This window comes from Microtus pennsylvanicus, chromosome 20 (assembly GCF_037038515.1).
Source record: "Microtus pennsylvanicus isolate mMicPen1 chromosome 20, mMicPen1.hap1, whole genome shotgun sequence".
Lineage (NCBI taxonomy): Eukaryota > Metazoa > Chordata > Mammalia > Rodentia > Cricetidae > Microtus > Microtus pennsylvanicus.
The window spans coordinates 20,299,023-20,313,894 of NC_134598.1; the positions used below are offsets into that span (position 1 = coordinate 20,299,023).

Genomic DNA, 14,872 nt, shown 5'->3' on the forward strand with positions numbered 1-14,872 from the left:
AGATAAAAGAAAAGAACAATCTGTCTCTTGAAGAGGGGTGGGTGTCTTTGAAGGGGGGGGGTTGCTGCTTCAAGAGATGGAAGGGTTAAATGCTTGGGAGCTAAAGATAACAACACACATGAAACCTCTTAGCTGGACCAAACAGCAAAGCCCCAGAGACCCGGAAGCCCCAGGAGCTCTACAACATGAAGATTTTACAACGTGTGCCGCGACTGTTTATCCTGTAACCTCAGAGGAAGGAAAAAAAACGACCACCAAGAAACACAGCGGGACGTAAAGAGAAAGCATGCAGTCTCTACTAAACCATGCCTTCTGTCTAACGCTCAGATTTTCAGTTTGTGACATTTGCATAAACGTTGAGGTTCAGTCTCTCTAACCCAGAAATGTTTTGAGCATGTTTGTCAACAACAACAACAACAAAAAAGTTTGGATTTTGAATCATTTTAGATTATGGTTACTGGAGTTGGGTATACTTTTGTTTGACTAATTTATTTTCTGATTATATGAAAACGTCTGGGTTCTTCTAAAATTCTTCAACATTCAGAAAGTTCGGTTGAGGCGACTGACATTGGCATGTAATTCCTTTAAAAGCTTTGAGAGAGAGCAGGTGGCTGTGCTCCATACTACTGGGTCTCTGTGAGGACTCTGTAAACCAAATCCAGGCTGCTCCTTTACAACCCGAGCCAACCCTTCTCCTATTTAGTGCCCATACCTTGTGTATGAAACAAAGGGAGGGAGGGTTCTCCCTGCCGTGTGGGCTTGTGAAAATTCACCAAGATAGCGCATGCTAAGTGTTGAGTCAAGAAGGCACAGACTGACATCCATATCAATGATTTTTATTTTGTATTAGTAAATCTCAAATTGGCCAACAAGAGGTATGTCATCCAACACCACAGTTTTTTACTTTTGCTGGCTTTGGCTAGGGACACTAATCATCCCGAGCAAAGAGGATGAGCTGTCCTTAGTTTTGTATTAATGTAATCTGACTATAACCAGAGAGAACGGCATTTGTTACTGCTACTTCAGAGGCTTCTTGGAGTGGAAACTTCTCATCTGGTGAGTATAAAGTCAGGACTCAGAAGCAGGGAAATATGAATAGCTGCAAGATTATGCCCTGGACTACTTTGTATCCAGAAAGAGAAGCCTTGGAAAAGGGGCAAGGACATCTATAGTCTGTAGAATTATTTGGATCTCTTAGACAATTGTTTCTGAACAGCTAGCTAGCAAACTCCAAATTATAGCATAACTTTCAAAAATAAACGCCAAAGCATTTACTAGTCATGGGTAGTACTTACTACCCAACCAAAATATGGGTAACTATATCTGGGTGGTCTCTGTCTTTATTAAGCATACATAGGATATATCTATGAATTTTTTGAAAACCAAAGGATTTGCCCTAGAATGAGCTTCTATGCCAATATTTTTAAAAACTGAATTATTTGTGCAATTGGCACATTATAATTGATCAGGGAAACATATTTATCTTAGATTTACAATAAGATTTCTATCATGAACTATTCTGTAGCAGAATGTGTCTATCAGCTCATGGTCTTTTCTCGCTGATGGATTTTGTTCAGTCTTGGCAGACCAAATCCTGCCTTTCTCAGCTGGGTAACCTGAGAAACGTTTAGAGTGAAGTTGCCTATGGGAGCCTCTTCTTTAAATAGAGAAAATATTTTCCAAAGAGTTCATGTGACCTCCAGAGCTATAGATGATATGTTAGGGTTTCCAATGAAATCCTAGGTCTATTTGTGATTAAACTGTTTTTGTTTGATATTAATGATGATAATCTTTAACCGAGGCCAAAGCCAAAATAAACAGGGCTATAGGAGCAGAAAATTAAGACAGGATAGCTTGGTAAAGATAAGGACTTAGGGATTGAACTTAAATCTCTTTCCAGAGGTTCATATACTGTCATATATCAAATCGTCAGTGGCTTTCTTTTATGCTATTACTGAAATAATTCATAGATATCAAATGTCAATAAGCTCTCTCTAGCCAGCTTTCATCATCATACCAGGATCATGAACTTCAAAGTCTGGACACTGGGGAAATTTGCTGATGGCAAATGATGTCAATTTTGTGCCAAACTCTTTCATGAGATTTTTGTGGGGAGGACGGAAATTTGGGGCTCTTAGCAGCTATTAAGAGGGGCAGGGAAAATCAGGATGCTTCTGGGGGCCACTTTCAAAATTATGAAGACCTTGTTCTACCATTCACATTCTTCCTTTGGAAACATCCCCTTTCTTCATTCAGAGACCCTTCCTTTCATATAGGCCTCCACAGATAGGCATAAAAAGTTCCTTTGTATGATTTTAAACATCATGTATCTCATTGTCTGATCATTAGTAAGCAAGCAATAATAGCATGATATTTCCTTGCCCAGAATTCTCCATTCAGTTTTAAAAACAAATCAAATCATTCCAAGATGATTCTTGGCACTAGAGAATTCTTTCTGCAAAAATAAGGTGTTTTGCAAGCCTGGTTACAAGTCATGCTGTGGAATGAAATGTCCCTGTCATGTGCCAGGGGACGGGGAAACAAGGGTAGTGCCGAGGAGACAGGTTATCCTCTCTCCTCCCCTCTCAAGGCTGCTAAATGCCCTGATATAGCCCTTTGATCTCTCCTGGGAGTCTTCGAATTCAAGCAGAGGCCAATGTCTTCCTCAGATGTGTAGTCCACAAATTCTTCTTACAACTCTGGCAGGTACTAGTGTGTTGACATAGGTGTGCCCAGCTCCCAGAGCCGGGTACAACTTAAAACTGTTTAGCAGGTTGGGAAGTCATCCACAACAAGCAAAAGTAGAATTCTGCAGGTAGCGGCAGAAGAATGGAGAAGGACTCGTGTGTGTGTGTGTGTGTGTGTGTGTGCATGTATTATGTATATATGTGTGTCTTTGTGTCTCCACGTGTTCTTACATGAACCAAATATACATTTCCTACACTTTCCTCTTTAATTTGTCTGATTTTGTTTTCATTCAAATCCCACACTTCCCGCCCCCCCCCCCCCATGGTCTGTCGTGTAAAAGAACAGCCCAGCCTTCTGAGTGGGGAGGGAGCCTTTCTCCTCTCTCAGGCTTGGGTTTTCTTCTTTTTGTGCAGACTGCCTCAGGGTTTTTGATCTCCCTCTGTTTTAGCTGCGGCTATGGCTTGAAAGTTTTTGCCTCATTTTTTATTCTTGTGTTCTGAGATCCTGTTTTCATCACTTGAGTCCCATGGGCCTTTAACCCGGACCCTGTCTCCCCTCAGCAGGACTCATTAAGCAGCCAGCCGATTGTGTTTTCCCCTGCTTCTTTAGTTCCACTGTGCCTGCTGCACTCTGGTAAATTTGTTTGGAGATCACCTTACCAGAGACAGCCTCTAACCTCTGCGAACTTCTGCTACTGACAGAAGCCCCTGAGTGACAGCGTCCTCCCAGCCCAGGAACCCAAGGAAAGACTCCAGTGTGTCCGACTTTGTACTTGTATGAGCTGAGGAAGCCCCTGGAAACTCAGGGAGAGTGACTGTATGAAGCAAAAAAGATTACCTCCTGGGGCTTGGTGCCATTTCTGAGGACAAAGAGACTCCTTCAAATGCCTTGTGGACAAGGGAAAATTATCCAGCGCTGGAGGGAAAGCTTACCTTTTAAAAAATAAATGAAATAAAGTGACAGAATTCTTTCTGATACTGAGTGAATATGTAAAAGTTGTGAAGAGTAGTAAACCAGCCATTCCTGGCATAGTCAAGGCAGTAGCTGTTAGGTATATCCATGGAACACTGAGAGGGGTCCCTGGAAGGAGCCAGAAGACACGAAAGGAAGACTCCCTGGCTTCCACTTCAACTCTAAGGATCGAGTTGGCATCCCAATCACCATGTTGTTTTAGCTACTTTAAATACAAGAAAAAGGGAGGGAAGGAGGAAGGAAGAAAAAAAGACAGGGAGGAGAAGAAGGGAGGAGAGGAGACGAAAGAAGGCGAGGAAGAGGGGGAGGAGGAGGAAGACCATGGTTCTGGGTTGTGCGGTTGATGGCCAGAGCCTCTCTTCAACTCTTGCTGTGGATTTGAGGATGATAATACCTACCTCCCCAAAATGATGTACTCCTGGGTACAGTTATATGCATCCACATAAATGAAGTGGGAGCCTTGCCTTCAGGGTTTTTAATCTGGTGTTTTCCTAAGACTGCATTCGTTTCAAAGGCATACATTCGTAACTAGGCCCCGTTAAGGTACAGTTGGATCTCATTGGCGAGATGATTAAGTAGACCCTGGGTGTGAGACGGGCCCTGGTTTTCATCAGAAATCTGTCTTCAAGGTGACAGTCCAGGTCAGAGGGAACAGAGACAGACACATCCAGCAAATACAGTGACTGACACTGGAACTCTGGCTTTCAGGTCCTTCCTTGCAGTGCTTGCCTGCACAGACAGCTACAATTTTTCAGGCCCCTGTAGATACCAGATCAGTCATTCATGGTTGCTTTATAAAATTGACTTTGATTCGTCATGATCATCACCATCATCACCATCATTGTCACCATCATCATCATCATCACCATCATCACCATCATCATTATCATCATCACCACCACCATGGCCATCATTTTCAGAATAGAAAGTGCCCCTCCACAGAGAGAGAGAGGGAAAGCGAGAGAGAGAGAGAGAGAGAGAGAGAGAGAGAGAGAGAGAGAGAGAGAGAGAGAGAGAGAGAGAGAGAGATGCTTTGGAGTCACAGCACTTACTCAATTAGATGACTCTCTGAACTGCGAACTGTCCGTTTTTACAGTGGGGCTACAAATCGAGGTCCAAAGCCCCAGAGAACTTGTGTCCACCCCAAGTAATGGTGTTTCCTGAATATGCACAGCTTCCTTCAAGAGATATGAAAATGGTTTAACAGTGGAGGAGAGACTGTAAAAAACTGAGGAATAGGCTCTATTTTTATTTTTTGGAATGTTAGCTTCCCCCTTTGTCTTGGGCCCACCAAAGTTTCAAAAAGACCTGTCTGCAAATTGCATTTCTGGAAGGCTTTTGTCACCAGCGTGTGTGAAGTCACTCTGTTAGAGGAGCTGGAAATTTTACACTAGCCCAGGATCTCTGTGGCGGCAGCTGGGACGCATCTGTAACGGTGTTAGCTGGCCTGAAAGCAGAAAATTAGCGAGCCTGAAGCCTGGCTGGCTGTTTAGTCTGTAGAACTGATAGGGCGGAGCAGAAAACTCGGGAGAAAGGAAACTCCATTCCACACTGGGAAGGGGGTTTACTGTGAGAAATTGGACTTCTGCCTTCGCCCCGCCACAGGCGTGGGAATCTCCCGGTGCAGGTACTAGCCTAGGCCGGCCAGAGGGAGAGCAACAGGCAAATGTGCAAGGAAGAAAGCTGAGAGGGACGGGATGCTGAAGGGTCACCTGGTCCACCTGATGACATTTCCTTTATAGAGCTGCAGAAAAAAAAATATGATCTCATTCAGGCCTGAAAAGGAAGCCCCAGCGAATGTCGCACCCATGAAAGAACCAGCTCATCAGAACTCCTTGAGTCTTTAGCAAACAAATTTTGAAACAGGACACTCGAGGTTCACCCCATGAATGAAAATGTCACTTCAATGTGGCAACTATTACCAGGTAATAAAGAAACAGTAAAGAAAATGGGAACAACCCCCAACACCCCAGGAAGGCGGCAACTCCTCCAGATTCTGGGTTCCCTTTTGGTGCCAGATGGAAATACGGAGTTTAATGCCTTATTGTGATGTTGCCGATGATTGTGTTAAAGGGTGATCGATTTCAAGAAGCGCCCCTCCCCACCTTAAGGGACCCCAAGATTTGGAATAGCCAGAAGGCCACTGAGCAGGTTGGACTGCCGTAAAACCCTGCCTGTCAAAGAGGCCAGTAAACAGCAAATTGTCTCTAGAAGGAAGGCAGAGGTTTGCCCAGACCACCCCTGTGGGGGTTGTGGTGGGATATGCTAATAATGCCCAGCTACGGGGACCAGCCTCCCTTCCCATCCCCCAAGAATATATAAAGAGCCCCAACCTCAGCCAATGACCGACCCTGACCAACAGGCATCTGTCCTTGTTAATTACAGAGAAACAATCCCAACCCCCGAGCTCCGCCTGGGATTTGCTGGCCTGCAGCAGCCAGGGAATCCCGTTTCTCCCTCTCGGCTGAACTCAGGTGTCCCACCTGCCTCTCTGAAGAATGGACATGATGGACGGCTGCCAGTTCTCCCCTTCTGAGTACTTCTACGAAAGCTCTTGTATCCCCTCCCCGGAGGGTGAGTTTGGGGACCAATTTGAGCCAAGGGTAGCTGCCTTCGGAGGGCACAAAGCTGAGCTGCAGGGCTCAGATGATGATGAGCACGTGCGAGCACCTACGGGCCACCACCAGGCCGGTCACTGCCTCATGTGGGCCTGCAAAGCCTGCAAGAGGAAGTCCACCACAATGGATCGACGCAAGGCCGCCACCATGCGCGAGCGCAGACGCCTGAAGAAGGTCAACCAAGCCTTCGAAACGCTCAAGAGGTGCACCACGACCAACCCCAACCAGAGGCTCCCCAAAGTGGAGATCCTCAGGAACGCCATCCGCTACATCGAGAGCCTCCAGGAGCTGCTGAGAGAGCAGGTGGAGAGCTATTACAGCCTGCCAGGACAGAGTTGCTCAGAGCCCACCAGCCCCACCTCCAACTGCTCGGATGGCATGGTAAGCCACAACTCCAAGACCCACTCTCTCTTACCCTGGTCTGTGTGAAAATCCTCGTATCTCACCTAAACCAGGTACAGTGGGACCGTTGCTTTAAGAGACGCATTCACAGAAAGATGCAAAGAGGAAAAAAAAACTTGTATAAGATTTTACTGTGATTTTCTTGCTAGTTCTGTATGTGTGTACATGCTAGTAAAAGGTTGTCATGTACCCCAGGTTAATTTAAATGATTAATTAGGCGTTATCGCTTTTATTTACAAAACGTACCACCGTGGACCCTGATATACAGCTACCCCAAGTTTATACCTCTGAGGAATTAGAATCCCTAGCACGGTCCTGAGCCCTGCTCCGAGGCCAAGATTTGGAAGAAAATGTTGGTTCATGTTTTTCCGAGGGTATCTGCTCCGGTGTTGCCAGGTTCTAACGTGTTTTTGCCCTGGGAAAGTGTTCTCTCCCAGGCAGCGTTAGCACGGCTTTCTTCGACTGCAATCCATTTTGCATGGTTATAACCCAGTGCACATTGCTGCCGGATCCCATGGTCTCCCCTCTGTTTTCCTCTTCTTCCAGCACAGAGACTGACCTTGGTGCCCCGGCGATTTAGAGACAGCAGCCCCTTCCTAAATCAGTGCTGCTGCGGAGCAAGCGAACTCACTGCAGTCAGTTTACTGAGCTAGGGGCCGGTACAATTTCACCCTTGGTCTGTATGGCTTCTGCCAGAGGCTTGAAAATACATTCTTGTGTGTTTTGTGTTACAGCCTGAATGTAATAGCCCTGTCTGGTCCCGAAAGAACAGCAGCTTCGATAGCGTCTACTGTCCTGATGTATCAAACGGTAAGAACTGATGACTTCAGACACATTTAAGGAACATTCAGTCTTGCAACTCAGTCTGCCCTTGCAAATAAACAGGGAAAAGGAATGAAAGTGATGGCTCACATGAGGAGGCTTTGACAGAGTAAACACACATTTTCCAAATTACACTAACAGACAGACAGACACACCGCACGCTTGCTTGCACGCACACACGAACGCACTCCCTCCTGCTTGAAATATTGCCAGGGGTCTTCTGCCCTCCACACCCCACCCTCAGGAATTGCTAGATATTTGCAGCAAATTTTTACATCGGGCCCTCTGTGATCACCTGACCTACGTTGTCAAAGGTGCTGACCTGCAGTTTAAAGGGCAGCGTAAGCAAACCTGTCTGTGTGGGGATAATTTTTTTTTCTTAACCACTTTTCTCCTTGTACTGTTAGCCTGTGCAGCAGATAAAAGCTCCCTGTCCAGTTTGGATTGTTTGTCCAGCATAGTGGATCGGATCACATCTGCAGAGAGAAGCGAGTTGTCTCTCCAGGATACAGCTTCTCTCTCTCCAGTTGCTAGCACCAATTCACAGCCGGCAACCCCAGGAGCCTCCAGTTCCAGACTTATCTATCATGTATTATGAACTATCACCAAGGAGGAAGGATGCCCCACATGTCCGAAGGGAAGACAAGTTGTGGATAATATGTGCTGTTCAGTTGTAAATATTATCTTGCCACTTTATAAGAAAATGTATTTAACTGAAAGTCACATTTGCAATGATGGCCTGATCTTTCTCTTTGTCTTCATTTATAGCTTCCTTTTGTTTCGATTCATAATTCCCAAACTATTTTTCTGATGGGGGGTAATAACTGATAGTTGCTATAGTAATTCTTAACTTATACATATATAATGTAAATATTGCTCATCAAAATAACTTTGGAATTTTGATCTCTATTTTTGTCTTCAAAAACATTTTAATAGCTTAGAATCCATTACAGGGAATTAAAAATATATTTAACTTTTGCTTTTCTCTTTAATCTTTTGTTCATATTGTATCTAATGAAAATATAACAATGCTGCCTGATGGTATATATTTCCATCTTTTCTTATAAGAAATACTTCTTTTCTATGTAAGCAATAAATAGCACATTGCGGGTAATTTCAAAATATAAAAATTTCGTGAATTTCACTATAAATAAAATTGTTTACTGAAATAAATACTTTGTTTCTTGACTTTTAAAAATAACATCCTTAGTGGAATTAGAAAATCAAGAACATGACGCCTTTAAGTTCAGCTTAAAGATGATCGCACAGTTGGCCTTGCAAATAAATATAAACATAATTTATTAATTTCTTTTAGATCTTATGTCACCTATGAAAATGAATTATTTCCATTTTAAACAAATTTAAAATATTTCAAGTTAAAAATGATAATATTTTCAGAGTGCACACTAAATCTCTCCTACTATTCCATACAATGTCCAGCTGTATATGGAAAAGGATAGTAAACCTTTTCAGGCTGATATCAAGTTATTTAAGTAAAAAGATTGAACAATAGTGTGTTGTTTTACTATCTACAATACTTTGCCAATCACGAGCTAGGTTTTATTAACTTTTCCTGTAACTTGATAAACATACTATTATTATCAATAGAACATTTAGGGGAAAAACATTTAGGGGAAGTAGATATTTTTTCTTATTATTAGAAAGCCAGCATAAGAAATATTCACAACTAGATAGCAAAAATGAGATGTATGGTGTTGTCTCTCATTTTTATAGTATTTTAGGAGTTTCCAACCACACTATGAATGTGTGCGCATATGTGTCTGTGAAATGGACGGGTATCTTTTAGTGTTCCCTTAATGCTCTTCTGGAAGAAATTGAGATGAAAAGTGGATGATCAAGCAGAAAATTAAAATGAGAAAGTCATTGAGACAATTTTTTAAAAGTGTTCCACTGAGAGGGATAAAAAGAACCCAACCCTGAAGGACAGAAAATAGCTGTTGATAGAGGCCAAATATAAGTCCTTCATCCTCCAACTTGTTATTTTACTTTTTGAGACAAGTTTTTGCTGTGTAGTTATTGCTGGTCTCAAACTCACAGGCTCTCTGTGAGACTGCTGGAAGTTTTCTGCCTGTGCCTCTGGAGAGATACAATGTGCACGGCCCAACACAATCTCTAACTTGACTATTAGTGAGAAATTGCTTAAAGTTTAAGACTGCATTAGAGCTCAATAAAAAAATCAATAAAAAAGACTGTATTTCTAACCAATGCACGTAGACGCTATGGCAGGCTGGCAGTATTCCTGTTCTCAGAAGGCTTTGCCAGATCTCTGTTTGGTTTGATTGTGTGTGTGTCCAGTCATGAGGCTCAAAGGACTATACAGGGAGGAGAAGGCTTGGGACAGAAACCAACTGTGACTATTGTCACGATATTAGCATGATGATACCATAGTATGGATGGCTGATTCTAGCCAGAAAAACCCTTGTTTTCCCTGACCTGGGATCATAAGGATTCTATGTGAAGAAGCCCCAAGAAGCAAGATAAAGGGTCCCGTGTAGTTTAGCAGAAATTTGACTTATTAACTTGTACTAGGCACATTTTCTTTACTTGGTGTTTTTGCATAGAGTATGGAGACCCATTGTTCATAGAAAATAAGGAAGGACAGACTTTCTCAAGTGCTGGCTTTCTTTATGGTCAGGTTTTAGATGTAACCATAATTAGTTGCTGAGAAAGAACTAGTCTCTCCAGAGAATAGTGGACCAATTAGTTACCAAACACCAATGGTCATTCTGATAAGCATATACATACAAGTAATATGGACTGAGAAGATTGTATTTATATATTTAGGAATATATACACTCTTTTTTCTTTTTAAAGAGGCCATGTATTTGAAAAAGAGTGAGAGGGGAGTATATAGAAAAATTTAGAATGAGGAAAGGGAAGGGAAAATGATATTTTATTATAATCTCAAAAAGTATTAAGATTAATATTATTTAAATATTTAATAATTAAAATATTAAAACTTTTAAAAGACAAGGAAGATAATTTTTGTAACTTCCTACAAAATTTAACTAAAATGCTGTAGAAAATGTTAACTAAGCTTCTCATTCAAATGTAATAACACTGACTCTGCCTACGAGGCTATTTCAGTAACTGTGCAAGTGCATTGAATATGTTAATGGGTAATAATCGAAAGTATTATTATTTATTTAATTAATATAGCTATTACTTTATAAAGCGTTCAAAGTATTTAAAATTCTCCCTGTGATCTAGATTGAAAAGGTAAGTAGAGACCAAACTCTCAATGTGAAGTTGTTCAGGGAATCCTATTTCTCACATTATCACGTGGAAGGCTGGAGTCTGCTTATCCAGTAGCCCACCACAGCACACTATCTGCACTATTTGGGAATTGGTCTCCTAATGATTCAGGCCCAGAGAAGTTTCCTTTACTCTGAGGAAGCAACAGGGTGGGTGACAAAGTAGCATAATTGACAAATGTGGAGCACAGGACATTGTCATCTGTAGATCTTAGGAAGTGGACGGCTAGTTGGGCTTCCTCTGAGTTTGCATTAGACCACGTCACCTCAGCTAAGGGACTAACACACATTTCTGGTGGTAACAAACAGTATTATTCCTTAAACCAAAAACCTACCAGGGAGGAGTGTCCAAGCAAGGAGCCTAGAGAGCTTCCTTTTTCCTCTTGTCCAGGATGCAAGGTCATGGAGCTACACATGAAAATTGAATCTATGACACTGTGGAGTTTGACAGCCACTGTATGGAAGCGACTTGCTATACTCAAGCTTGTGATCATTTTCAGTTTCCATTCATTTGTGAAATGCAAGAGGGTGATATGGGTGGCTATTTAATACCCATGCATGTAATACCCATGCATTTAATACCCATGCATGTAATACCCATGCATTTAATACCCACGCATTCCTCTTTAGAACAGCTTTCTTACTGTTATTTAATCTGAGAGTGATATTTCCTTCAAGTCTCCCGTTGGGGTTGTTAGATTTAAAAAGTAATTTAATTCTCTGTCTTATTTATGGGAATAATATTTATGTGCAGCTATCTGTTACTCCAGAAAAGTTCCGCTTGAGTAACAAAGTACTTCTGAAAATATTAGCACTGAATATCCCCCACATTGCCCATAAAGTGTAGAATATCATATTTATTTACTTAAAGAATTGTAGTTATAGGCATTTTAGCTGGCTAGTGATTTACTTTGTAAAAAGATTATAAAAATTGACCACTAAAATTATTATAGCCATAAAATCTTATAAAAGTTATCATTTGAAAACCAGAAATTAAGATTAATCTTAACTATATACCAATTGATACACATCAGTATAGATTAAGCATGAAATAATGAAGAAATGACTAATAATAAATTTTTATCATTGTACAAATAAGAATTTGAAACATAAAGAGTAAATAAATTACTGAGAATACATACAAGTTCCCGGAGAGTTTTTTCAAATCACATGTTCCAGGAGACTCAGGCAGACATTTTAAGGCTTCTTATGATGTAACAACAAAAATCAATATTTCTGCTGTATTTTCTGAACTAGTTACTTTTCTTATTGTTGTAGCAGAAACAACAAAAAAAAACTGGGCTCAAAGGAACATAAGGAAAAAAGTGTTTATTTTGATTTATACTCCTATGTGGCTTGGTACTCAGGTGGCAAGTGAAGGCAGTAGCTAGACACCTTGCATCTCATGAAACTGACAATGAGCAGGGATTGAGATGGGATTACAAACCACAAGGCCTGCCTCCAGAAGCACACTTCCTCCAAGGAAGACCCACCTCTTTAAGATTGCATAGTCTTCCCAAACAGTGTCACTACCCTCCGAAGATCTAGTGTTTAAACAAGCTGGGGTCCATTGGACATTTGAACCACAGTTCTTTGAGTGAAGCAAATTATAAAAACCAGGCAAGGAATAGAGACCAGTAACTTAGCCTCCTTCTTCCAGTGGTGACTGGAAATCTCCATGCCTTACCTTATACCCTCTTCATTCCATGACTTCTGCTTTTATCATGACCCATGATACGTGACAGTCTTAAACTTTATCGTCTGCTTATGTCCTGGTCAATGTCAGATCTGCTATGGCAGATAATTTCTCTATCTAAATGTCTCCAGTGATTTTCTAAAAGTCCCATGGTAGTCCCAAAGACATCTCCAACTCAACATACTTCAAACCAGGCTCATTATCGAATCTGACTTGTCTCACTGCATGGCTTTTAGAGCTGGGTCATATGCAGTACTCATGAGGTGTACCAAGACCCCTCTCTCTGTTTGCAGATTTGGCTCCTATTCACACAATGAATGATGCCATGAGTTATTGTTGTTACACAGTTTTACATAATTCCATTGTCTGGATACTCTTATCAATAGTCTCAGAATATTAGACAATCATGTCATCTGTTCTCCTAGCTCAATGAGCATAGGGTAATGACAAAGCAATTTGACAATAAAGGTTTGGAAATGTTTATTTCAGTCTCTTGTCTATCTCCGTTGTGTTCCCTCTTTCTTGCTGAGTCTGTTACTTCTGCCCCAGCCATGGCAGGGGTTATTCTCAGCCGTCATGATTCCCTTACACCTTCTCTCTTTTTTTTTTTTTTTTTTTTGATTTTCGAGACAGGGTTTCTCTGAAGTTTTTGTGCCTGTCCTGGAACTAGCTCTTGTTGACTAGGCTGGCCTAGAACTCACAGAGATCCGCCTGCCTCTGCCTCCCGAGTGCTGGGATTTAAAGGCGTGTACCGCCACCGCCTTCTCTTTGGTCTGAAAGCTAAAGCTCTTTCCTGCTTCCCTGTTTAATCCACATTCTCTTAGAGATCTCAGCTCTGGCCTCAGTTCTGGGCTACTCCTTTTCAGATTTTGGCCACACCTCTTTAAGGCAATTTCATGGACTTCTTCTTCTGGAGGGCACCACATTGACGGCAAACTTACTGTAGGCCCAGATGTCCTGAGCTCAAGTAATTTTCCTGCTTAGCTGTTGTAGTTAGGATTGCAGATGTGCGCCACTTCATGCCACTTAGACATCAATTATACGACTTCTCTGAGCTCCCTCACAGGCTCGAGTCCCCTTGTTCTTTTTTTTTTCTCAGTATACACATGCAGCTCTTTAGGGCCATTGATCCTTTGGCTGTTCTAGGTGCCTTAGTAAATCCTGCAAGATGACTTGACTCCATAACTCTCTAGGTGAACTGCGTCATACTTGACATCTTCCAAATGCTAATCTACAGGGTTTTCTTCATCAGACCCTGCATATTTTCAGCTGTCAATTACATATTTCTCTTCTGATGATAAATGCAAGAAGGATAGAACTGACAGCCTTTAGAGACAGTTTTTATATCCCTGGTTTTTTAAGGATATTGATTTACTTATTTGGAACATAAGACAAAAGCTTACTATGTAGATCATACTGGACTCAAAATCATGGAGACTTGAGATATACCTGCCTCTGTCTCTGCCTCCTGAGTACTCAGATTAAAGAACCACTATGCCTGACTTACCAAATGTCATATATGATCAACCTCAGCATTTTTTTTATTTGTTCGCTTTATGGAGTAACATTTTTTTAAACTCAAATTGAACATCCTACAATCAATGGGAGTTTATAATGAAGGAAATTAGGTATAAAAGCAAAGGAAAAGCATTTTTATTGAACACATTCTTTTCACCGCATTGTATGGTTTACATGCATTGGTATATCCCCAAATAACAATTATCTCTATTCATAGAGTGATGAAGATCACTTGGAACTATCATGGGGTCAGAGTTCATTACATTCAACTAAGAATGGAAGCTGCTCAAGGCAGTGGATATTCCCACTTTTTTTATTGCCAACGTAAAACGTAGGATGTATGCGACCTGATCAATTTGCAAGTGGAGATATTGAAGATTCTACTAGAATTCTACTAGAATTTTACTAGATTCTACTAGAATCTACTAGAATTCTACTAGATTCTACTAGAATTCTACTAGAATCAGCCTTGAGAGGTGAGTGGAATTGTGAGGCCAGGCCAAGCACTGGAGGCAAGTAACTGAGATTTTGTAATGGCATTTCAGTATTTTGACGTGGTGGAGTAGGGAGAGGGTGAACTGGGACGGGGATTTTGTAATAGCCCATGTACGAGGTGATGTTGTCTTTTAACCCTCACTGAGTGTCTAGTACTAGGTGCTTCTCATTGAAAGTTGTTGGCTAAACCACTGAAGTTGTTTTTGCATGATTCTAGACATCTGGAAATAGAGGGTAGGATATACATGCCACCATCCAGGTATCACAGTTACATGACATGTCACCGTTGAACCTTTAGAAACACCAAACTGAATGGCTATTGTTTTGCTTTCCACCCAGATGAGTACTTTGAGTTCTGCTTAAGCCAGTCCCCATTACAATACAAT

The 14,872-nt window shown here is 41.5% G+C and overlaps 1 protein-coding gene across 1 annotated transcript; it reads left to right on the plus strand.

Moving 5' to 3' along the window:
- Window positions 1-6,112: 6,112 nt before the first annotated feature.
- Window positions 6,113-8,434, plus strand: Myf5 (myogenic factor 5). The gene is made up of 3 exons (XM_075954422.1): window positions 6,113-6,659; window positions 7,415-7,490; window positions 7,910-8,434. The coding sequence occupies exons 1-3, from the start codon at window positions 6,159-6,161 to the stop codon at window positions 8,098-8,100; spliced, it is 768 nt and encodes a 255-aa protein (XP_075810537.1). The 5' UTR covers window positions 6,113-6,158; the 3' UTR covers window positions 8,101-8,434.
- The last annotated feature ends 6,438 nt before the right edge of the window (window positions 8,435-14,872 follow it).